Raw genomic sequence first — 26,138 nt, forward strand, 5'->3', positions numbered from 1 at the left:
TGCTTGTACATTTGTTTCAATATTTGGACATTTAGTGTCTTCGAAGAAATTTTTGTTCTTAAAAATTCCCTTCTTTTGGTGTTTGCAAACGTCAGGGTGGTCCTCAAATTAAAGAATTTTTAAAACAAACTTTTGGGTTTTACAAAATAAAAACATGTGTTGTTTAAAAAAGTTGTAGCTAAGTTAATTGCAAGCAACTATGTCGAAGAAAATTTTTTTCTATCTCTTAACGTTCTCATTTTAGAGTATTTTTTCGGAGTTGACTTAGGGTGTTCCTGGAAAAAATAGTTTTTTAGCAATAACTTTTTTATTTGAAATTTCTCATGAAAGTTATCTTCTAGAGAATTTTAAAACTCTTTTAGACGAATGTTTTATACCTGAATTTGTTGCCTGTATCTCTTCTAATAAAAAAGATATACCCAAATATAATAAAAAATATGACTTAATTCAAATTGATTTTATACGAGTTTAAAAAATAACATACCTCCAATTTTGTCATAATATTGAGAATTACATACGCCCTTTCAAATGCCGTAAAAAAACTTTTTTTTTGTTTGCCCCAACCAGAGATATTAACATTTAAAAAGTGCATATTTTTAGTATAAAAAACGTCAATAACTCTTGATCGGCGAAAGATATTGACAAGCTTGGTGCAGCAAAAACTTGCGCCTTCTTAAGATCTAAAAGTTGTCTGAAGACACATTTGCTGAGAAATTTAAAATAAGAAAACTAGAGCAAAAAACTGTTTTTTTCAATAGCCACCCTAACTCAATTCAAGAAAATAGCTCTAAATCGGCCAATTTAAGAGATACAAAAAAGTTATTTTCAATAAAGTTGCTTGAAATTAGCTCAGCTATAACTTTGCCGAAGAATGTATACCTTAATTTATTAAAAAAAAGTTAGATTTTTGATTTTAATGATAATAGGAACCACCCTAGAATTCATTGTCATAAAAATGAGGGCCTAACTATAAGGAACAACTTTGTAGAAGAGACTTTTAGTCTAAAGTTTCAATTTCAGGCTCAAAACATATCATTCCACCTAAATCTGCATTCTGGACCACTGTGCACCGGGGTAAGTAGAAACGCGTGGGGAAGTTGAAACGGTAGATGTAGCTCTTAGCGGAAGTGAATAATCACTGAGATTATTTCTAATATAGTTTGCGGTAGTACACAATGCCTCTCAAAAATAATTACAGTGAATAGTCACTTCCAAAGAGATATACGTACTGTTTCAACTTGCCCCGGTGTTGATTTAACTATGATGTTTACAATCAAAACATTAAACAGGTGGAGAAACTGTATACATGCTTTTGCACTGACTTTGAAATTCAATAGCTGAATCTAATTTTCAATTAATGTTGTACTAAGCACCTACTTATTGGAAACCAAACGTTTAATTTGAGAAAAGTACCTATTCTACTTTGCAATCATTCTACGAACACGTTGTAAAGTACATAATGATGATGCATGGTAATTTTATGTTAGGGTTGTCCTCCAAATTGGAGAACAAAGAGGTGCTAAAGCCCCGTATGATCGTTATACCCCTTCCTCCCCTACTTCGTTGACATATGAACCAACATTTTGTTCAATATTTAAAGTACCGTCTTCTGACAGGTAAAACAACTGCCTGTTGCGTTATCATAAAATGCAATCTTCACTTTCTTCTCTGGTTCAGAAACCTAACTTAAAACTAATGATGAAGCTACTGAAAAAAAATAATGTATTGTTTGGCAATTGTTTTATCCCACAACAAGCATGGCGTTTTTGTGTACTATACTGAGGTGCAAATCAACAAAAAATGTGTGACGAAATAGTGTCAGTTCCTATTGTAGTCGATGTCGATGTCAAATTTAATGTACATTTACCACAGCAAATTAACTCAACATTGATCAACCCAAGGTAGTTATGTAGGGGAATTCTGTCAATTCTTAACCATTACATTAAATTTAAATACATTATCTCGTGCATAAGATGAACCGTGGTCTGATTATGCTAACATGAATTGTCGCGAGTTTTGAACCATAACCGAAACATTGAAATACTTTAAAAATTTAAGATAAAGTATAATAATCAAACATGCATGACAATTTTGCGTAGTTCTACGTCATACTGCGGTCGTGTCTAGGACACAACCCTTTAATTTTTTAGTTTCTATAATTCCTTGGAAGATAAAGTTACAGTCCGAATAATATTTTGATAGAAAAATGTCGTAATAATGTTTTGCGTCAAACTTTTCTTTACAGATTAAAAATATAAACCAAAGAAAATGTATTCTTCAAGGTATTATAAATAAAATTATAAATCATAAATTTTGGGCAGTACGTTTTTGTATATTTTAAAGGCATCGTTACAGTTTATTTTTGACTATTTCAAGGTTTTGTTAACCCTTAAAAGCTGTTGTAGTTACACTTTACTATTACCGTTCCGAGTACGTTGAACTGGGTCATTTTCAGCGAAAATTGTAGTTCTAACTTTTTTTTCAAATTTATTCCTAAATGCCAAGGCTAATATGATCATTAAAAAGGTTTAACAAATATGTAACGATTGGAACAAAAGCGCACAAAACTAGTTTGACAAGCGAGTACAGGATTGTTAACGAATGACGACTTGTGCGAAGGATTGAGCATGTCAACCCTGTCCCAAAGTACCGCCAGTCGGGGTGACAGAAAATGATGCTTCTTTTTCAATTAGGGAATCCAAAAGCTGTCTTTACACTTTGTACAGTTGCGAAAAAGTCAATCCTCAGAATTCCTTGAGGTTCTTTTTGAAATTTTTAGAACCCTATGAGCTCTTTTGAAATTCTTCTCAGAAGTCCTCTGGAATTATTTTTGGAACTCTGCTTGACTTTTACTAAGAACAGCATGGAACTGAAATTGCTTTAGAGTTTCAGAAGAATTTCCTCAGTACTATCCAGAAATTTGAAACTAATGTTCTGCCCGACAACAACTCAGCAGCACGAGACTCCTTGAACTGTGTCTCAGAGTCGGCGCACTACTGGGCAAACTGGAGGGGCTACGTGAACGAAAAGGCACTCAAGCTTTCAATTAAACTGAAACACAGCGTGGATCATTTTAAACACTATATTTTCTCCAATTAACGATAGTTTGGATTGTGTGGTGTTGTGATCGATTTTCTTGGCTCATACCTTTGATGACGATGGCGACTACGACGACTGCAGACCAGCGAGCGCGAGCTGCGGTTCCAGAATGATCCTGTCGATGGTGGAGGATTAAAGGCCGATCTTGTCGGCAAGATGGCGGTACCACCGATCGGTGAAATTACGGTACAATTCCGACAATGGCGGATGAAGCGCGGCTGACCGAACATCGGCTGTAGCGCGATGGCGGGTTGGTTTTACTGGGGCTGGTATAGCGGTTTGTGAAGATGGTTGCGACGCACAGGCGCTTCTTTCTGACGAAGCCGGTAGACGACGGTAAGGCCGCCCTCTGTCGAATCGGGAAGGGAAATTCTCCTTGGCGTTTAGGTCCTTCAGCCCGACAACAATGTCCTTTACGTTTAGGACAAGGTAACTAAATGTCATCTAGACCGTAGCGTGCAATGGCGGTCCTTGACTCGCCAACCAGAAAACAAGTTTATTGGTTGAAAAAAAAAAGGTCCTGAATCAGCTGAATTGGTGATTTACACTTCACCTTGATTCACTACTCGCACTTAGTATTCTGTTAAAGTATACTCCACAGACACTTCTGGTCTACACGCTCGCCTGAGATAAAGTGAACGATGGCCGTTCTATAAGCAGAACCCTTCAGCTCATCACCCGTGACTCCGTGTCACCATTTTGCCGCGGCCATGCGCGCCTTATTCAGCAGTCGGCCGTTAAGCATGGCCGTATCGTCTGCCCAGTGGGTTTCACCACAAGTGCTACACAAATTTATTTGAATGCTCGATCACATGGTGCATATTTAAAATATTGTATTGGACCTTTGTAACAGAACAGTTACAAATTATTCGCGGAATGAGCTAGAAATTATCGGTACTCCCTTGAAATTGTCCTCAAAATCCCTTTGGAATTTTACTCAAAATTTAATTTTCTCTGTATTCTTTCCGGAATTATCTTGGAACTATCTGCAGGATTCACTAAACATTATTCGCGGAATTTTCTTGGAATACTCCCCAGAAATCCTTTGGAACTGTCTTCAGAATTCAATATCCTTGAGGTTCTTCTCGGATTTTTTTTTAACTCTGCTAAGAGCTCTATTGAAATTCATCACAGAAGTCCACTGGATTAAATTTAGAACCCTTCATATTTTTTCACAGAACATCTTGGAACTGAAATTCCTTTAGAGTATCAAAAATGTTTCCCGGAATGAACTAGAAATTATCCTCGGTATTCGCTTGAAATTTTGCATAAAATCTCTTCGGAATTTCACTCAAAATGAGATTTTCTCGGTATTCTTTTCGAAATTATCTGCAGGATGCGCTAGAAATTTTCCGCAGAATTTTCTTTGAATTCTCCCCAGATATATTTTGGAACTGTCCTAAAAATTCAATATCCTTAAGGTTCTTCTCGGAATATTTTAGAACTTTTTTTTTTCTCAGAATATCTTGGAACTGAAATTCCCCTAAAGTTTCAGAAGAATTTCCTCTTTATTTTTCAGAAATTCTACCTAGAATGAGCTTGCAATTATCCTTGGAATTCCCTTGAAAATTTTATTAACATCCATTTGGAATTTCATGCTCTCGGTGTTCGTTTCGAAATTATTTTGGACCTTTCTACCTAAAAATTATTCGTAGAATTCTCATGGAATCATCCCTGGAAATCTTTTCTTTTGGAACTGTCCTCAGAATTCAAAACCCTTGAGGTTCTTCTTGGAAGTCAAGTTTGAGTTGTCCGTCCATTCACCAAAACGTTGTAGTTTTTTTTCTACCAGAAATGTGCAATAAAGCTTGCCCCTCCATTCACCAGAACTGTGCATTTTTACATCAGGAATTTTCAATTCAGCTTGCCCCTCCATGCAGCAGATTGTTGCAAATTTTACACCAGAAATTTTCAACATAAACTTGCCCCCAGAAAATTTTACACCAGAAAATTTCAATTGACCAGAACGATGCAAATTTTTCAACGTTAATGTTCAATAAAAATTGCTTCTCCAATCTTCTGATTGGTGCAGATTTCCTTTTTCCATTTTCCACCGGACATTTTCAATATAGCTTGCTTCTCCTATCATCAGAATGTTGCAGGTTTCCCACCAAACAAAGCTTGCCCCTATTTTCAGATTTTTCATCATAAATATTAAGCAAAGCAGCTTCCCTCCAATAATCAGAATGTAGCAAATTTTACACCAAACAATATTATTATAGTTAGTTTCTCTATTCAGCAGAAGGATGCAAATTTAAGACCAAAATTTTTCCAAAAAGCTTGCCTATTCGTTCACTAGAACGTTGTAGATTTTCCACCAGAAATTTTCAATATAGCTAAATTTTAAAGAAAGCTTGTGCCTTTATTGATCAGACCAGTGCAAGTTTTCAACCTGAAATTTTCTGTTCGTTTTATTTAAATATCAGAGCGATGCAAATTTTAAACCAGAAATTTTCAACATTTGTGGTGCAATTTTCAAACTTTGCCTCTTCATGCACCAGAATAATGCAAATTTTCCACCATACATTTTCAATTAAGCTTGCATTCATCAGAACGATGCAAATTATGCACAAGAAAAAAGAATAAACCTTGCCCCTACATTCACCACAGTGTTGCGAGCTTTCCACCATAAATTTTCATTTAAATGTGAACCTCCATTTTTTTTGACGTAATTCTATTTTTCCACCAGTGTTATTCATTTTGATTAGTCCCTCCATGCACCACCTTGATGAGATTTTTACACCAGAAATATTCAATATTAAGCTTTTTCTTCGATCTACCACCACGAAGGTGAATTTTTTCAACCTTAAATTTACCCTCTTCTTTTAACCCTCCATGAACCACCTTGAATCTTCCCGGTACATACCCACGTCCAGACGCGATGTAAAACTTTTGAACGGGAAGCTGCTTAAAATCAAGTTTGACGTATGTTTCGTCATCGATCAAAGTTCAACAATTGTGTTTCGTCAAAACACGGTCGTACAAGAGCCTTGCACGCTTTTTTGGCACTGGAATTCTGCTGCATGTGCCGGTTCGGATGTTTACTGGCTTTGTACGACTTGTATCCTTCCCTGGCAAGGATGATCCGTACCGTTTAAAAGTTGGCGTTGTACCTTCTGGCCACATCTCGGATCGATAAACCGGGGTTGGCTTTAAAGTACCTCAACTGGTTCCAGTTTTTTCGTAGGTCCGCTGATTCCTTTCCACACTCAGGGTTTCCTTGTAGCTTTTGAGCATTCGACAAACTGTTGTTTTCGGCATGTTCAGCACTTTAGCCAATTTGGAACCGCGCCGCTCCGGATTTTTCAGGTGTTTGTGCACAATATTTCTTCTTCTTTCGAGTTCCATTTGACGTTATTTCTGAACGCGATCGACTACTTTGATCAAACTTGCACCAGTTATTCTCTATAGAAGTGTAAACAATCCACTGTCAAAGATGTTCGATTCCCAACACTAGAGGCGTGCTAGCGGCCCGCGAGGGGCGTACCAATTTACTTTTAGTCAGCTTTTAGTATTCCTATCTAAATCCAAGGTTTGGTTAAAATTGAGCAATGTTTGAATTTTTGGCAAGCAAATGAATTGTTTCGAGTAATTGTCCAGATCATAATCAAATTCGCTCAAATTTGGTACAGCTGTTGGGGATCTCAATTCGCATCGAAAGAGCAGCATAGGTGTGGTAACCAGTGTTGTGAAAATATCAAAAGATCTAATCTCACCAATGTGCATAATCTCATTTGAGTATCGTAGACCAAAAACTCAACACGCAAACAACAGCCGATGATATTACAAGCTGTGATACGGTTGCTATGATATCATGCTAACAAAACTCCCCGGCTACAATTCTCACCAAACTGTGTTGAGTTTGAGCTTCAATATTTTTGCTGTACATCCGAACACGAAACGAAACTTCCATCACTGCTGGCAGCAGTAACTTCGTGTCTACCATCTGTGAAGCGTAAAGAAAGATATCAAACTATGCTTTCTCTTTCTAAGAAAACGATGTGCAAAGGAATCATTTTTGTGGTAAGTCAACTCGTGGCTGCAATTTTACATGTTCTGAATAGTCTCGCAATATCAAAGGAGCTTGTAAAAACAATATCATGCTTGATATGTTATTCCAATATCATGCGTGATATTGGGAGCCCTTGAGAGCGAAACAAAATCATTTGAGTGAGGATTATGCCATCACTGGTGGTAACACCATATAAACTTAACCCACCTTAATGCTCATTTTACCCCCAGTTCCCTTACATATAATCTTGTGAATACATACACACTTAATTCAGATCAAGTCGAAGTCGCTAGAATTTTTCCGGGGTTTTGATCAATAGCACAAATCGGTAACATTTTCAAATAACTGGGAAAACTATCAAATCAAATATGTTGGGAAAATTGAACGAAGTCAAGTTCGGAATATATTTACTAATTATTGGATTTTTCACTGTTTTTTTAAACTTCTACCAAACAGCTATGTAGTTCAAAATTTACTGAACGGTGTCACGTGACATCCCAAATGACAGGATCAGTGTTGGCGAAATCAGAAATCAATTGATATTTTTCCGCTCTCATGGGCTCGCAATATCACGCGTAATATTGGAACAAAATATCATGCTTGATATTGATTTTACAAGCTCCTTTGATATTGCGAGACTAGTCACAACGTGCAAAAATCAAGCTGAGAGTTGACTCGACACAAAAATGAATCCATTGCATATCGTTTTCTTAGAAAGAGAAAGCATAGTTTGCTATCTCTTTTTAATCTTCACCGATGGCAGACGCAAAGGGACTGCTGCAAGCCGTTATGGAAGTTTCGGTTGCATTTGGGTGTAAAGCAAAAATCATTAAACTCAATCTCACCACAGTTTGGTGTGATTGGCAGTTTATGAGTTTTGTTAGCTTGATATTCCGAGCTGCGATATCACAGCTTGCAAAACCAACCGCAGTTGTTTGCATGTTGATTTTTGTCTACGAAAATCAAGCGTGATCTTGGACGTTGGTGAAATTTGATTTTTTGATATTTTCCCAACACTGGACAGGATTGTTCGATGCATTTTGATTTGTATATTATTCTGAATGTACCTCTTAAAATGTGGATTTTGACAGTATTATCAAAATTTGAGTGAAGTTTTGGATATCATCAAAGAATATTCTAGTATCAAACCTTATTTTTTCATTTCCGAAATGACGAAACAGAGTCCGTTTGAGCAACTTTGATTTGTTTGACCTGCTTTGATTGCGCATGATTCAAGTTCCACTTTTTAAATTGAAATGAGTCTCTTGAGCCGCCAATGATGCTGGGTACGTTGAAGCCTTATCAAAATGCGAAACTGATAAATAAATAAAAGTAGATTCATTCCTAGCATCTATTTTCCAAACACACTATCAATCACATGGTAGCATAGCTTAAATTCCGGTTTGCTGGTTGATCCAGGTGCGGAAGTGAGTGGTACGCACGTATCCGGATGGGTTTCCGGAGGCACAGCCGGCCGACGAAACGAAGGATACCACACCGATCTGCAGACTGGCTCCATTCTCCTGGATGGCCAGTGGGCCACCGGAGTCTCCGTTGCAGGTGCTCTGGTTGTTCGCGTCAGCTCCCAGACCACAGATGGTCGAGGGCACAATGACGGCCGATCCGTAGACCAGCATGCACTGGGCGTTCGAGATGACACGGATGCCAACATAGTTCAAGGTTGGAGAAACTCCACTGCCAGGGATGTCATTGATGCGTCCAAATCCGGACACGGTAGCTTGAGCATCAAGGAAGGTCTCTCCGGTGCGATCAGCCGATGGGAGGGCAATGGGTTGGATGTTTTCTGTACGAAAAAAAAGAATTTAATTTGATAGTCACTTGACTGCTATCAGTACAACCATTCAACAACTTACGAGAGAAGGTAACTGGTTGGGCAAGGCGGATGAGACCAATATCGTTGTTCAGATTGTTCGGGTTGTACTGTGGGTGAATGATGAACTGGGTGGACGTTCCCATGACTTCGGGTGAGTTGAAGTTGATCGTTCCCATGGGGATTTCGAATCGGACGACTCCAGTGATGCAATGGGCAGCAGTCAGAACCCATTCGTTCGAGATGAGAGATCCTCCGCAAGCTAGGGCACCGCCACCAGCGTTGAAACCACGTAGGAACGTCTGGTAAGGGAACTGACCTGGCGCGGCCGGAAACCCATTCACAATACGCGAGTAGCTCTTGTCGGCTTGCTGAGCATCACGCATCGTCATTGGGCTTTGGAAGTTAAGCGTGGCAGCCTAGAGGAAAACAAAATCCACTTGTACTCAAGTACTCCTCAATCCAATCCACTCGAATTTTACCTGGGAAACGGCCAGGCACGCCATGATGGCAAGGAAGAATTTCATTTTCACTGTAGTATATTTTCACGATTCGTCCGAAACAATACTGAACAATGGCCTAAGGGGGCATCTTTATATACCGAGGTAAATCTTGCAAACTGATTAGGCGGTTTGGCTCAGCGATAAGATTAGCACGTGGAATTACAAATCTCACGACTACCGGCTATGGACTATCGAATTTTCAAACAGTCATCGAACAGAAACAGAAGTACCGATGAGATAAGATTTCGATTTGCTGCGTCTGCCTGTGGGTCAATATCGTATGTTGATTTTTTTTTATTGGCTGGTTATGACGTGAACAATAAGTGTTTTATACCTTTAGAGTTGTAAAAATAGTCCGGCTGGAGAATAGTTGTCGGTAGCTTCTTGACATCTTCATGATTGAATAGCATCCTAAATGTTTGTTAAATTTTGCAAACCAAACAGTCACACAAAATTATGATCTTGATATCAAAAAAATAATAATGATAGGGAAAATGGATGTAAGGTCGGCCTAAATGCCCCTAATTTGGGCCCATACATAAATTCAGCAATCGACAAAATTTTCAATAGCGACCAAAATGTCCATTAGTACCGTCTCAATGACGCGTTTATCTGATGATGATAAATAGCAGATTTTAAGCGGCACCGGTGGTGTAGTGGTAAGCGTGATTACCTCTCACCCAAGCAGGCCTGGTTCAATCCCAGTCGGTGCTCAGCACGGAAAACAAGATCGACGAAAAACAAATCAAGGAAAAAAAGCAGATTTTAGCGATGAGCCCAATCTTAGATCCATAGGCCAACATTAAAGCCATTGCTCCTATTAAGAAATAATACCAAAAATTTGTTCTCACAATATCGTTCCAATGCCAAACTAAGCAATATCAAAATACTCAAGTTTAAGTCTTTGTTTGATTGATATTCATATTCGTCATGCTATTTTTTTTTGGTATTATTTATTGATATTTTGTCTCTTTTATCATGTAAATCCTTATCAGCTTTAGATAGAAATAGTATAGCTTTCCGGGTATTGAAGCCGTTATAAGGCGCTATCTTGATAATAACCACAGTGTCGCGTTTTCTGTCATCAAACAGTTCCTAATCTGATAAGTTGTACTGGCATGTTTTGGAAGCATTGTGACAACTGTGGAAAACCCGATGGATTGATAATCTTTAAAACTGTGCTTGTTTTTGATTGTCGGGTTGGAATTCCCTATGAACGTTGCTGTTTGGTTTGCTATTTCATATCTGTTAGGGCTACAACAGTTAGAATTTCACGGGAGCTTGGGAGGATATCTGAGAGTCTTTCCAGTGAGGTTACGAGACCGTATGATTATATTATCGGTTCTAAAGTCGTCATTTTGAAGTTAGTATAGCGTCGAATATCGATTATAAATTCGTCGACCTCTACTTATCGAGTACGTTGCATGACTAATACTTTTGTGGGGAACCTGGAGCATTTTGCAGTTTGAGTTCTGTTGTTGGATTTCAATATAGTATCAGACATCAGTTTCCGGTTTCTAGTCGTAGGTCCCATTCCAAAAATACACATAATGTTGTAACCGTTCGCGAAATTGCTCGAGGTATTTTTGAAACCCAGTGTCTTAAGAGACCACTGGTCGTGTTTAAACTTTGCCCGATGAATTGAGACTTGCCTCAGGGAACCTCTTGAACGGTCGTTGGATACTAACGGCAAACATTAGCTTTATGGAAACGCCAAGTCTTTCAACACCACAGGCTCGCAGGCAATCAACCAAATTACACCGACTTTCCCATCTAACGAAACGTAACGTAGTGAGAGAGTTTTATTTACACTGAAACAAATCGACATGTACCGTTTATTGGATCCATCTTATAACATAGCAATGTCAGCAGATTTATTCATTCTATGTGATGTTTAATAGATTCCATCGGATTATCACTTAAAAACTATGACTGCGATATGGAATGATTTCTATCGTAATTTCACATACTTAGTACTTGATAAAGCTTTGCTTCGAACGTGGTTAGCGATAGGTAAGATGTATATGAATATTGTCTGATATATTTCATGGTGAAAAACTGTTGATATGTCATGGGCAAGGTTGCAAAGACTCATTTCAGCTAAAAAAAAATGTTTTTCTAAATTATGAAATAATTAGATGCCATGATCAAATTTTGAATTGGTAGGATACAAGAAGAGGTCGCAAAGAATGTGTTTGACATATTAAACCTGTTTATTTCACTTCATGAGAGTCACAATCAGCGATTTTTCACAAACTCACTCACTCACTCACTCACTCACTCAGCGATCAGCAAATCGCTGATTGTGACTCATAGAAAGCCAAATTTACAGGTTTTATGTTTCCAACGCATTCTTTGTAACCTCTTCTTGTAAGTTACAAGTAAAACATGCCATCATACCATCTTTTGGTTTTATTATTCTGAAAAACATTATTTTAGCTGAAATGAGTCTTTGCAACCTTGGTCATGGGTGGAACAGACATCTAGAAACTAATGGAAAATCATATAAGTTTGCACTATGATAAAATCCAGTAAAATATACCTGTTTTCACGATGAATATTGCTCACTAAAGGATATATATTATAAGATAATCATGTATATTTATTGGAGTTGCTTTTAACGATTTTTGACGTTTGTTGATATGTCGCGTGTAAACAGAAATGTAGAAACTATTGGACTGTCATTTAGCTTTGCAGTATAGGAAAATATGTATATCTCATTGGAATAGCTTCCTTTGATTTTCGACGTTTAAACCAAGGGGAGGAGGTGGCTGTCAAATACGAACAATCGTCGCCTACCTCGGATAACTGGTTCCAAACGTAAACAAGCCATAAGAAACCTACAGCGTTTGTTTACGTTTGGAACCAGTTTCATACAAGATGATCAGTAGGCTGATTTGACAGCACGTCCCCCCCAGGTTTAAACAGATCTATCCCAATCATTATATCAGTGCCAACATTTCAAAGGGGCGTAATTGCATTTGTAAACAATGGCTTTAGTCATCGATTTCTCGCGAATAAAAGCTCACTCATGAAAAATAATGAACCACCAGGTAGAGGAATGTTTCCTCTACCAGCTAGCATTGTTATTTTGGAGGGGTGAGATTTTATTCGCGAGAAAATGACGGCTTAAGCCATTGTTTACAAAAGCAATTACACCCCTTTGAAATGTTGGCACTGATATAGTCATATAGATTTGCCTTTTAAGAAATCCAACAGCAAACATTTGTTTTGGCATGGTTTTCCGGGATGAATATCGCTCCCAATAAAATACATCTTACATGATTGTTCTTTATAAATTATTGAAACAATTTTAAACGATTTTATCGTACACTCATTAAAATAATTATTCGAACTAAATATTACTAACAACAATGATACTGTATTGAATAATCTTTGTTTGTTATTGTTCCATAAGAAAAGGAGTTCCGGAAAAGAATGTATTGAGATTGAAAAAAAAAATATTCTACTGCAATATTTACTTTGCTAAGCTTCTAATTGTAAGCCTTCTACACAGCTAATTCAGATTCCAGCACTAGTACTCGAACTTCATGAACCAGTTCCATGAACTAATAATGTAGTCGTTGTTTTATTGCACACAGGAGCATGAAGAAAGATTTGAATACACGACACCACCGAAACGGAGCATAAATTTGTCAGTGTTATTTTTCTTCACTCTAGCAAAACAAGCACAACATTTCACTACATTCCATGTCGGGAGAGCTGTTCTTACTACATGCTAATTGAACGAGTTCAATATTGAAGTCAGCATTGACCCAGTGGAATCGAGCGCAGACACCGAAAACATCACACGTCAACAGTTATGGATCGAATCTCAAATCAGCTACAATAAAAAAAAGACAACTGTGAAAGCTCCCTCTGCCTGATGTTTAGTTTTCGATTTATTTTTAGAAATCGATTAAATATATGTGTCAAAAGAAGAAGTAAATTTCATGTGATTTTCACATAAACTTTACTTCCATTGATTTATGACACATATATTATATTGTGGTGAAAAGTAAAGCTCATGCTTATGGGTTTCAAATGCAATTCAGGTATTTATTATAATTTGACCGATTTTCATTTATCATATGACGATCATATAAAAGTTACCAAATTATTAGCATTGTAAATGTATCAGATATTCATATAGAATTTACCTGACACATTTTCAATCATAACAGTTTCAATGGATTATCTTATAGCGCAAATTTATTAGACTTCCACATAACAGGAATATGTCATATTGGTTCAGTGTAGGGAGTAGCATTCAAAACGTACAAGAATTCAAATATTCGGTTTAAATCCGAACTGAGGTACGCAATTGGTTTCGTACTTCTGCGGTCCGAGCTCCTGAATGTTACGGGGGTTGAAATGTAATTGGGATATGACAACCGTCGGGGAAATTTTGCTACGAAATAACTAGCGACTTCACTACTTTCCGTTTGGCTACCTTCAAGAGGCGGGCCTTCGAAAGGCACACGGGTCTTGTCCAAATCCAACGGACGACAAATGGCGGTCAAGTTGACACCACGAGAAACCCAACGGTCCGGCGATGAAGGATGCCGAACTCGATGAAAAATCCAGCCCGTTCGAAAAAAATTAAGAGGTTGTATCCAAGACACTACCGTAGATTTGACGTAGGATTACGAAAGGTAGTTTTGATGTCATAGCAAATGTATAGTAAACATTAGATTGATTTCAGTCCGCACCGTGCTCTCTTGCCATGCGGATCTATTTGCTTTTTGCTGAAGGAAGTATTACTACTACCTACCCAGACAACCAGAAATCGTATAACAATGTACAGACAGTATTGTAAATTGCTACAGTTTAAGTCAAAATCGCATATTAGAATGGCATACCTCGCATCATGTTTAAGTTAAATTGTATAGAATGCAAATTTCCGACTTATATGCGATGACTCATTTTTCCGTCGTACTGTATCACAAATTTAATCGTATTACATCGTAAGACTTTTCAAAATGGATTTGTTATTACAGATCAAATCGCATATGATGTTAAATCACCTCTTTTAAAATTAAACGAAAATATGCACGTACATGGCCTCCACTTTTGTACGTATAAGCCATTTCTTTGCATTCTATACGACTTATTTGTTTGTATATATGTTTGTATATCACGAAAACAACTTTGAATATACGGGCATTCTGGTTGTCTGGGTAAAGCTACAACAAATTTAAACAGCACTTTTCAGTACTCAACCTGTAAACTTTCTACCTTATTCAACTCTTATTCCTCTTCGATCCTTATTTGGACTCTACCCGAGGTAATCCTTCTTGGATATCGATTTGGAAAATTCCTCTTCGATCCTTCAGATTCTTATAGTAATCTGCTTGGAAGTCGATTTGGATAAAAATTTACTGCCGCCATGGCGCCTAAATGCAAAAGAAATGGGCAAACTCTAGATCCCCCTTCTGATGAAATCAATTTGATTTGCTCACGGATGATGAGAATGATCCATCATCCAAGAAAAATTCTAGTAAACTTTCCCGGCTTAATGCCAAGAAGCAAAAGATTCCCCCTATTGTGATAACCACTTCCGATTTCCATGCTCTTCGCGTGGAACTTTTGAATTTCGTGAAAGTTAAGTTTTCACTACAAATTGGACGTCGGGATGAATGCCGTGTATTGGCTAAAACCTTGGACGGATTTAAATGTCTTCTCAAGTATCTTACTGAGAAGAAGCACACATTTTTACTTACGACACCAAAACTGAACGTGTGTTCAAGGTGAAAGGACTGCCCAGTGGTGAATCCCTGGATCAGATCAAAGATGAACGTGGAAAATTACTTGGAGTTGTGCCACTTCAAGTAATCAAAATTAAAATTAAATCCCGTCCTGGTGATTCGCGCAACGGGATTTCTAATGGTTTTTATTTAGTTCACTTGAAGTCTAGTGAACTAAACAACCCTAAGGCCTTAGAAAAAGCTAGCCGTATGCTCCATGTCCGAGTGAAGTGGGAACACTTCAGGAAGGCTGGAGGAAATTTCCAAAACCTCACCCAGTGCCGTAAGTGCCAGGGATGGGGTCACGGAACTAAAAATTGCTACATGCCAGCTAAATGCATGAATTGTGGTGATTCCTCTCACGCAAAGCACGACTGTCCTGTAAAGGAAGATCTTATGAATTTTAAATGTTCAAATTGTGGTGAAAACCACAAATCCAATTTTTGGGAATGTAAGACTCGCAAAGCGATCCTACAATCTCGTTCTAACCGTCAGGTAGGAAACGCTCCACGTTTCCGACCAGGTACAAATTCCTCTGCTGTTAACAACGGTCAGCGAGGAACAAATTCTACATTCGTACCCGTAGGTACAAATATCACGCCTGCTTAAAATTTTTCATCTATACCTACTCCCCTCGCTGCTAACAATGTTCAGCGAAATAATGGAGCTGCCTATGCTGCTATTGCAGCGGTTAGAAATCAAAATACTAACCAACGTAATTCTAACGGAAATTTTGACAAAAATTTTGACTTAGGAAGCATTACTGCCCCTAAAATGGAATTTTTGCAGAAATCATGAATTGACATTATTTCTGAAATGCTTAAATCTAACTCCATGTTTAATGCTATTCAAACTGGAGTTATTTCTTTTTTAATAATTCGTTTATTTTTCCAGGCTCATTTGCTGTAGCTTTGCGGAGCCGATATTCATTGTTTAGATAACAAAATTACTTAAAACTAACGTTAGTAAAGCGGGGGCCGATTACTCGCGGCTATCTCGAGGTTAGGGGTAACAAATTGTAACAAATGGATGGCAGGGTAGGGATTGTGAACACAAGGCTTGGAGAGCAATGTGCTCTTGATCTCGAACTAGGCGACACTCTGATGAAAAAGACAAACATGGGGGTACACCGATGGGTAGCTAACAACTTGGGAGAACACAAGATGACACTAACTTCTAAATCCTCAAATCTATCAGTTTTAAAAACACATAAATTAAATTCAAATAGTCAAGGTCTCGGCTCGCCAAGACATCTCTAACGGGTATCGCGGGTTGTTTTCCTCGGGCCCTGAGGGATGTGGATAACTCAGATCTGGCAACACGGTGTAAGGTACACGACCAAACAACATGCTAAATATCGTGATAACTACTGCCACACGCACATAAATTGCTGCCTGAGAGCCCAATTCGATAGAAGTGCGAGTCTAACGAGCAGTGATTGGACATAAGCCTTGATATAACGCGTATAAAGTCGCGGCTCATGTCCAACCCTTTGAACCATGGTTTGTTCGACACCTGTGGGAGAATAGAATGTAACCATCTTCCCAATTCACCATCATTCCATTTTTGTTTAACTGATGAGGACTTGCTGGCGAGCAATGGAGAAAAATTCGTTGAAGGCGATTTGTCGCCCAAAAATATCGCCTTCCATAGCGCCCACCTTAGCCAATGAGTCCGCTTTCTCATTACCCGGAAATGAGCAAGGTGATAGTATAGGAGCAGTTAGATAAAGCACTCAGTTTAGATCGTATTTCAGGCAGGAAATACGAGGAGTGCTTCATCGGCCTCATTGAACGAATAGCCTCCAATGAGCTAAGACTATCCGTAAAAATGAAATAATGGTCAGAAGGTAGTGAGGCAATTCGCTCTACTGCGTAAAATATAGCTGCGAGTTCCGCAACGTATACGGAGCATGGTTTCTGCAGTTTATAGGAGGCGCTATGAAATTGATTAAATACACCAAATCCAGTGGAAGCATTTATGGTTGACCCATCTGTGAAAAATGTTTTATCGTTACTTACATGGTGGTACTTAATTGCAAAAATTGAGGAAACAACCATCGACCGATGGTGATCTGGTATTCCATGGATTTCTTGCATCATGGTCAGATCAAAATTTACAGAGGCACTATAGAAGGCTTGAAAGCAATCACGATTGGAGATTAATGAAGAAGGACCAACCTCCAGCGTCATGTACTCATAGTACAAACTCATGAATCTTGTTTGAGGATTTTGGTCGAGCAGCTTCTCAAAGTGTTCTATTACCAAAGGATTCAATACTTCACAACGGATGAGGAACCGGAAAGACAGCTCAGCGAAACGATCTGTCAGTGGGAGAACACCCGCGAGTACTTCTAGGCTCATCGTATGCGTCGAGTGCATACAGCCAAGCGCGATTCGGAGGCAACGGTATTGAACTCGTTGCAGCTTCAAGATATGTGTTTTCGCCGCGGATTGAAAGCAGAAGCTACCGTACTCTAGAACCGACAAGATGGTTGTTCGATACAACCTGATCAGATCTTCCGGGTGTGCTCCCCACCAGGTTCCGGTAATTGTACGAAGAAAATTGATTCTTTGTTGGCATTTTTGTTTTAGATACGCAATATGTTTTCCCCATGTGCATTTGGAATCGAACCAGACACCTAAATACTTGAAAGATATACTTTGAGTGATTGTTCTACCCTTTAGTTGAAGCTGTAACTGTGCAGGATGATGCTTCCTAGAAAAAAACAACCAACTCAGTTTTCTCCGGAGAGAATTCGATACCCAGCTTCATAGCCCAAGTAGACAAATTGTCTAAGGTATCTTGCAATGGTCCTTGCAGGTCCGGTGCACTTGGCCCTATAACGGATACAATGCCGTCATCTGCAAGCTGCCTTAGCGAGCAATTTTCATCAAGACAACCATCAATGTCTTTTACATAAAAATTATAAAGAAGGGGGCTTAAACATGAACCCTGGGGGAGACCCATGTAACTAATTCGTGAAGTTGTCGAGTTTCCATGAGAAAAGCTCATATATTTCTCAGACAACAAGTTGCTCAAATAGTTGTTCATAATTGGTGAAAGCCCACTATCGTGGAGTTTATCCGAAAGGACATCGATACAAACAGAATCAAAAGCCCCCATAATGTCCAAGAAAACTGAACCCATTTGCTGTTTTTGCGCATAGGCCAGTTGAATTTCAGTTGAAAGCAACGCAAGACAGTCGCTCGTTCCTTTGCCTCTCCGAAATCCAAATTGCGTATCTGAAAGTAAACCATTCGACTCGACCCATTTGTCTAGACGAAAAAGAATCATTTTCTCCAACAATTTCCGTATACAGGACAGCATCGCGATGGGACGGTACGAGTTATAATCCGACGCGGGTTTACCGGGTTTTCGAATGGCGATAACTCTTACTTGTCTCCAGTCATCCGGAACAATGTTGTGCTCCAGAAATTGATTGAATAAGTTCAACAAGCGTCTTTTCGCGACATCTGGGAGATTTTTAAGCAAGTTGAACTTGATTCTATCCATTCCTGGAGCTGAATTGTTACATGAAAGGAGAGCAAGTGAGAATTCCACCATCGAAAACGGGGAATCTATTTCGTTATTACCCGACGGACTATCATGAACGTTGGTTTGAACCGACACCGAATCCGGGCAAACTTTCTGCGCGAAGCTGAATATCCAACTGTCTGAGTACTCCTTGTCTTCGTTGACCGGTGATGACGCGTTTCGCATTCTCCTGCCGACATTCCAGAGTGTTCTCATGGAAGTCTCTCTCGACAAACCATCGACGAACCGACGCCAGTAACCGCGTTTTTTGGCTTTAATCAAGCCCTTAAAAGTTTTCTCGAGGTCGGTGTACCGCTCGAAATCCTCGACCTTACCGTGTTTGCGGAAGCGTTTAAACGCGGCGGACTTCTCGCTGTTCGCGTCGGTGCAATCCTTATCCCACCACGGAGTGAGAGGTCGTTTGCGAATGAAAACACCCGGAACGTGTTTTGTCTGTGCTTGAAGAGCACAGTCAACGATAAGTCGCGATAAAAAAACTGGAGTTATATTTGCAAACAATATTGTCATGACTTTAAAATTTAGTAATGGATTTTAAAGCATTAAATATTTGAAATTGGAATGCTCGATCTCTTAAAGATAATGAAGACGAGCTATTTAACTATTTAAGAGTTCATAACGTGCATATTGCCGTTTTAACTGATACGTTCCGTAAACCTGACCATAAGGTTAAGAAGGACGCAATTTTTTTTTCATTTATAGAAATGATCGTCTTGATGGACCATGTGGTGGTGTTCCCATCATTGTTCATAGACGAATCAAACATAAAATTGTTTCTTCATTTGAAACCAAAGCTTTTGAAACTTTGGGAGTTTCTGTTGAAACAAAATTTGGACAACTTACGTTTATAGCTGCCTATTTGCCATTCCAATGCGTAGGCCAGCAAAAGAATTTTCTCAAGGGTGACCTCCAGAAACTTACCCGTCTTAAGGTCTAAATTCTTTATTATTAATGCAAAACACGCTCATGGAATAATGCTCAAAGCAATTCCAATGGTAATATTCTGTTTGATGATTGTTCTGCAGGTTATTACACTATTCAATATCCAAACAGCCCAACATGCTTTTCTTCAGCAAGAAAACCCTCAACTATTGATTTGGTCTTAACTGATTCATGTCAACTTTGTAGCCAACTGGTTACCCATGCTGACTTCGGTTCTGATCACCTTCCAGTAACTTTTGAAATATCCCAAGAAATAATTTCTAATCCCAACAGCTCTACTTTCAATTACCATAGAGCTGATTGGGAGCAATATCGAACATTTATGGAATATAACTTCGATCCAAACATTCCTTTGCAAACCAAAGATGAAATTAATTATGCTCTTGAATCTCTGACTACTTCTATAGTTGAAGCAAGAGCTGCCTTAGTACCAAAATGCGAGGTTAAATTCGATTCAATTATAATAGACGACTTCAGCTCTTGATCCGTCTTAAAAATGTCCGTAGGAGACAATATCAAAGAACACGCGATCCTGCCATGAAATTTATCGGGCCCTGAGGAACAAAAATTTTTGAAAATAATGTTTCCAAATTAGACCCGAGTTCCAAACCCTCTTGGAAACTCACAAAAATTTTGAGAAAACCTCAAAAGCCTATTCCAAAAATTATATTGATTTCGTTTTCCTGTAATTTTTCACAAACATTCTGTGAAAAATTACAGCTGTGTGCAACGCATATCCAGTTGCTTTTCCACCAACGTCTATTGCTGGTGGCTTTCCTGCAACGTAGTCCGTCAAATGTGACTGGATTGAACATTAACGCTGACGGAGACGTTAAGGCAGCATTGTAACTATCGCTTAAGACTACCTTCAACCGAGTGGATTTTAAGGATTTGGAAAATGCATTTTGGATTTTTTTTTATGTTGGCATTAAAATACAACTAATAAGCATTAGCCAATCGTATTGAGTTTGAGCTGGTAATTGTTTACAATCGTTGAAATGCTGCAAATCACGATGTTTGTAGTGCACTTAAACTTCCGGGATATACCCGTTAGCTGAATAGTGGTGCAAAACTATGCCATTCGATATATTTACTGAGTTGAAGTAGCCATTCACGGAGAATAGTAATACACTTCGAATAAATACTAATACTTCAAGCGTCTAAGTCACCGTTGATTATCAACAAGGTTATAACGTCCCAATTGGAACCTTAGTTTGTTCTTTGAATTCTTTGCGCGCTGTGGATGTTAATTACGATTTTTAAAAGTATATTCACAGTGAAGTGAACACATGTTCCGGCTCAAACTTAAAATTCTTAACTAGAAACTAGGAATCGACCCCTCCACCTCCAGCATGATCTTAATCTTTAGTTGCTTCCTTACCACCTGATACGGAAAAGCATCTACTTGAAATAGTAATACCTTAAAATCAGTATTTGACCTATATCTTCGCACTTATTAGTAAACAATCATTGAAGATTGTGAAAATGCATTCATCATCTATTAACTTAATCAAATAGTACACTTGAAACTATGATTGTTCTCAATCTCCCACCCTTATTTGGTTAATTGCAATTACGTGGAGAACTTCAAGATTAATCTCCCATAATTGCATTCTTTTCCTTTTGAATCAAAACCCGATTATTTCTTAATTCTTTCAAATTCTTTTGAGACATCGTAAATTGATTCAACACGATTCGATGACAATCGATCGGTGTTACATCTGTGCGACGCATCAACAAATCAACTGGTCACGTTTTTTTTGCGTCGCTCTTCCATCACCAATTGCGGCGGACCAATTATGATGTCTACAAACCGATGCGATTGCTTTATTTTTTCTCTATCCTGCTGCTGCTGCTGATGCTGAAGAAATTCAATTAAAATTGTTCACTCTCCAGTGTCGTCGTTGTCGTCAGCGGATACCCGAGATGTGAACAGAATTTCCGAAGTTGTTGCAGTTGCAGTTGCAGTTGATTCTTCCCAGTATGGTCGAGCTATGCCACACACTGCACTGCACTCGGCTGGTTGGACTAGGCCGCAGCTGTCGTTGTTCGGCGTGTTTGTCACCAAATACGGTCAGTAACACACAGATAGGTGTATCTGCTGGCTGACGACTGCTGTTAGTTGCGACGACCACGTCCGCAATCGCTGCATTGCTCGTAAGATCACACGTGAAAACTTGGACCGGGTCCAAGCGGCGTACATCGCTGTCTCCAACATACCACCGTGCGAGTAGCAACTAATTGATGAATTAAATTGTTTGAATTGTGAAGAATAATTATCCATAACGGACAACATGTCCACTCCCATGGGTGCAGATGATGCGATGTGGCAAAGTGATTGATTTCTATTGTAAGCTGAGGCGTACCTACAGTTTTAGGGGTTGGGCGTTGTGTGGCTTCCTTGGATGGATGCTACTAGATGTTAATCTCCATGTGGTGTCACTGTCAGAATTGTTCGACGAGGTGATTGAGCTGCTATTGATGAGAACGTAATTATGTCAACAAGATTATCCATGTGATTGATGGAGCTGTTGGGGGGTGGGAAAATGGCCACATGACCGCTTAGTTAACTTAAATTTCACAATGAACCAAGTGAAAATTCATTGTTTTAGAATTTACATAAGACACTGAATACGATTTATAGATTAAGTGATACGTTCTACAACTTGCACTGCATGATTCCTGTTAACATATAGATAAGATTAACTAAATTTCCATTCTTCCGTTTTAGGCCCTCTGCGGTGTTATCTTCGAGGTGCCCACGATGACGGGGGAGAAGCTGCGCATCAGTACAAAGCAGGAAATCATCAAACCGAACACCGTCAAGCGGATCCAGGGCTATGGGTTGCCTTTTCCCAAGGAACCATCGCGCAAGGGTGACCTGCTAGTGGCATTTGACATCAAATTCCCCGACAAACTAGCACCGTCGGAGAAGGAACTACTGAACGATATGCTACCGAATTCCTAGTTCGGATAATGATTTAAAAAAAAATCCACATTTTCGTTCTGATTTCTGTTGTTCCCTCTTCGCTCCTCTCACACAAACACAATCGTACTCAATCAATCGATATTTTTAATCTGTATATTTTTACAACAGAACAATTTATGTTATTTATCCCGCGGCATCAAATAGAAGACGTAACATGCTACCACAGAGGTCTCTACCCCACTGCCTTTGTAAATACACATTAACAGAGCCCTACTTAATTTTTTGTTCACGCTCGGTACTGACCACTATTTGTTAATTTAAATCGCCACATGATTGTGCGGTCGCGTTTATTTCGCACTAAACCCCTCTTCCTTCCTATCAAAATCAGGGAAGACCCCTCCCCTCCACGCGATAATGAAACATGATATTACAATTCAATCCTAGCCTAAGCCAATATATCCTACCCTGTCCCATTCGAATAGGCTGCGCATTCCCAGCGGTGGCTGTTCTCTCTCTCTCCCTCTCTCGGAATAAATTACCAATTCATAACAAAGCTGATGATGATGATGATGATGATGATAATAATGATTATTATTATTTAATTTAAACTCGCGTTATCTGATTCTTGGAAATATATACTCTTCTATACAAACAATAATAATGCATGTACGGCCAAATTCAACAATCTCCTGTAGGTTGTTATGGTCCATGCGCTCTGGTACACCTTTTATCGCCTACATATCACATGGTCCCTTTCACTGCTCCTGACAGCAGTGCCACCGGAAACAACTGGCCCTACCGATGAAGGCTTTAATGTGCTTTTGATTATCCGTTGTTCGTGATTAAGTATTGAATATATAGAAGATAGATTCTTCTACGGTTTTGAATGAAAGATTTGCGAAAACTGCTAAGAAATTTGGAATCTTAAACCAAAGCTTCGCCTGCTCTCAACCTAGTGTTCAGGAAGCACTTTTACAGCTATTAATTAAGAGCTTTCTATGGCAACGAACGCATGAATTTGTATATTGTATGTTCTCCAGGGAAGTGGAGAATATTTCATACCAGAAAAATGCTGAAATCGAACCAACCGCCTTCGACTTGGAAACACCGTGTCATTACTGACTTTCCTGAGCCTCGCTATTAAAAGCAGACAGAGAATATTTTGTATTCAATGATTTGTTTTTGATAACCCATTTTGTTTGGTACAGTCTATTCAAAGTACAGCAGTGTTTCAGTCTCGGAACTAAAATTTTTTTTTTTAAGTTGAAGATCTTGATTTGCAGAACCGATAACTAACGATATGATACCTTATTTTGGTATGTTTGAGGTATAAAATTTTGTTTTACTCTATGTCAGTTATCGAAATATTTTGTAAAGCATCAAATAAATACCAAACTATCAAAACGTGATCTTTCATTTTTGAGACATTACCACCCAAAGGAGTTATTCCCAAATACCATTGCTAGTTTTATCGTGGTTTTAAAGCATTCTACAGGTCTAGATCATGCTCTACAGAACCCTCATAAAATCACAATTGTTACTTGGGTTCCCTTTCCTTGGCTAGTTTTTGCACTTTGCTGTTGGTGGACGAGCTTAATTCCATTTTTTAACTCTTTATTTGTTTCAAATTCAAAATAAATTACATTTAATTTTAAACTAGGTGCTCCAGTTACTACAGTAACTAACCAGCCTTAATTGTTATGATATATATCTAAGTGTTTTACATTGTTCCTGCCTTGGCAATTCAGTATTTTAAACAGGTTTTTTAAACCTGCATGTCAGTATAACAATTGAAATCTTAAAACTAAAAACTAGAACTAAATCTTATCTAAGTATAAAGGGAATTAATCGTTGCAATTGAGGATTTTGTTCTAAAGTCTCAACATTCGAAATTATATGTACTTCGGTAGTAATGTACCAGGGAGGCAACTTCAAAATCATCTTCAGAACTTTGTTCTGAATCCTTTGAAGTGCTTTTTTTCTGGTAGTGCAACAACTAGAACATATTGGCATAGCGTAAAGCATGGCCGGTCTAAAAACTTGTTTAAATATTAGAAGTTTATTCGTCAGGCAAAGTTTGGATTTCCTGTTTATAAGAGGATATAAACATTTTATATATTTGTTACATTTGGCTTGAATGCCCTCAATGTGATCTTTAAAAGTTAATTTTTGGTCAATTATTAATCCAAGATATTTCACTTGGTTTGACCAGGAAATTGGAACTCCGTTCATTGTGGCTATATGACTACTAGGTTTCAAAAATGAAAATTATCATAAATGAAATATTATAAGTTGAGTTTTGGAAGCGTTGGGAAAAATCTTTCATTTTTGTAAATAAGAAGAGAAAATATCTAAACTTTTCTGCAGTCTGCTGCAAATAACACGAAGACTTTTTCCTTTAGCGGAAATGCCTGTGTCATCAGCGAACAAAGATTTGTGGCAACCCTGAGACAAATCAGGGAGGTCCGAAGTGAAAATGTTACACAATATAGGCCCAAGAATGCTACCCTGAAGAACTCCAGCTCTTACAGGTATTCGATTAGATTCGGAATTTTGATAATTTACCTGCAGAGTTCTGTCAGTTAAATAATTTTTAACTAATTTCATAATATAAAGTGGAAAATTAAATTTTTCAATTTAGCAATCAAACCTTCATGCCAAACACTGTCGAATGCTTTTTCTTTGGCTAGAAGAGCAACTCCAGTTGAGTGGCCTTCAGATTTGTTTGAACGAATTAAATTGGTAACTCTTAAGAGTTGATGAGTAGTTGAATGCCCATGGCGAAATCCAAACTGCTCATTTGCAAAAATTGAGTTTGTATTGATGTGAAGCATCATTCTATTTAAAATTATCTTTTCAAAAAGTTTACTTATTAAAGAAAGCAAACTTATTGGACGGTAGCTAGAAGCTTCAGCTGGATTTTTATCTGGCTTCAAAATTGGAACAACTTTTGCAGTTTTCCATTTATCAGGAAAGTATGCCAAATGGAAACATCTGTTAAATAATTTTACCAAGAAAGACAAGGTACTCTCTGGGAGTTTTTTGATGAGGATATAGAAAATGCCATCATCACCTGGAGCTTTTATTTTATGAAACTTTCTAGTGATAGACCTTACTTCGTCCAAATCAGTCCGCCAGGAATCATCAAAAATATTTTCCCGATAGAAAATATTCAGATAATCCCGAGCAACCTGATTCTCAATAGGACTAGTAAGACCCAAACTGAAATAATGGGAACTCTCGAATTGCTTAGCAAGTTTCTGAGCTTTTTTTCCAAATTTGTGATCAAAATTTTACCACCTTCTTTAAGCGCTGCAACACTAGAAACAACAACACATGAAATTCGTTAAAAATACCAAAACCAGCGGACGACTCTATTAGTGATCCATCTGTGAAGAACGATCTTGCGGAATCAACTTGGCCAAACTTCGCAGCATAAATTGACGGAACAATCATGGAACGATGATGTTCTGGGATTCCACGAATCTCCCGCGTCATAGATAAATCAAAACTAACTGAA

At 38.4% G+C, this 26,138-nt stretch overlaps 2 protein-coding genes across 2 annotated transcripts in view; one reads left to right on the top strand and one right to left on the bottom strand.

The window, feature by feature from the left end:
• LOC135703735 (dnaJ protein homolog 1-like) overlaps positions 1 to 23,279 on the top strand; it is a 208,001-nt gene extending 184,722 nt beyond the window's left edge. The window contains exon 6 of the mRNA XM_065225050.1: positions 22,421 to 23,279. Within this exon, the coding sequence (XP_065081122.1) occupies positions 22,421 to 22,657 (237 nt within the window). The 3' untranslated portion in view covers positions 22,658 to 23,279. The remainder of the gene's footprint in view (positions 1 to 22,420) is intronic.
• Positions 8,449 to 9,510, bottom strand: LOC135703739 (collagenase-like). Its single transcript, XM_065225053.1, has 3 exons — positions 9,425 to 9,510; positions 8,986 to 9,361; positions 8,449 to 8,915 (listed from the first exon to the last, which is right to left on the bottom strand). Exons 1-3 carry the CDS (start codon positions 9,467 to 9,469, stop codon positions 8,503 to 8,505), a joined length of 834 nt encoding a protein of 277 aa, XP_065081125.1. The 5' UTR covers positions 9,470 to 9,510; the 3' UTR covers positions 8,449 to 8,502.
• Positions 23,280 to 26,138: the final 2,859 nt, after the last annotated feature.

This window comes from Ochlerotatus camptorhynchus, unplaced genomic scaffold (genome assembly GCF_037179485.1).
Source record: "Ochlerotatus camptorhynchus isolate MF236.1 unplaced genomic scaffold, CSIRO-AGI_Acam_v1.1 ptg000220l, whole genome shotgun sequence".
Lineage (NCBI taxonomy): Eukaryota > Metazoa > Arthropoda > Insecta > Diptera > Culicidae > Ochlerotatus > Ochlerotatus camptorhynchus.

Excerpts from the sequence above, each read along its gene's own strand:
- LOC135703739 (XM_065225053.1), bottom strand. The coding sequence starts at position 9,469 with ATGAAATTCTTCCTTGCCATCATGGCGTGCCTGGCCGTTTCCCAG. Across the intron at positions 9,362-9,424 it reads CGTGCCTGGCCGTTTCCCAG|GCTGCCACGCTTAACTTCCA; the intron begins GTAAAATTCGAG and ends GTTTTCCTCTAG. Across the intron at positions 8,916-8,985 it reads CCAACCAGTTACCTTCTCTC|AAAACATCCAACCCATTGCC; the intron begins GTAAGTTGTTGA and ends TTTTTCGTACAG.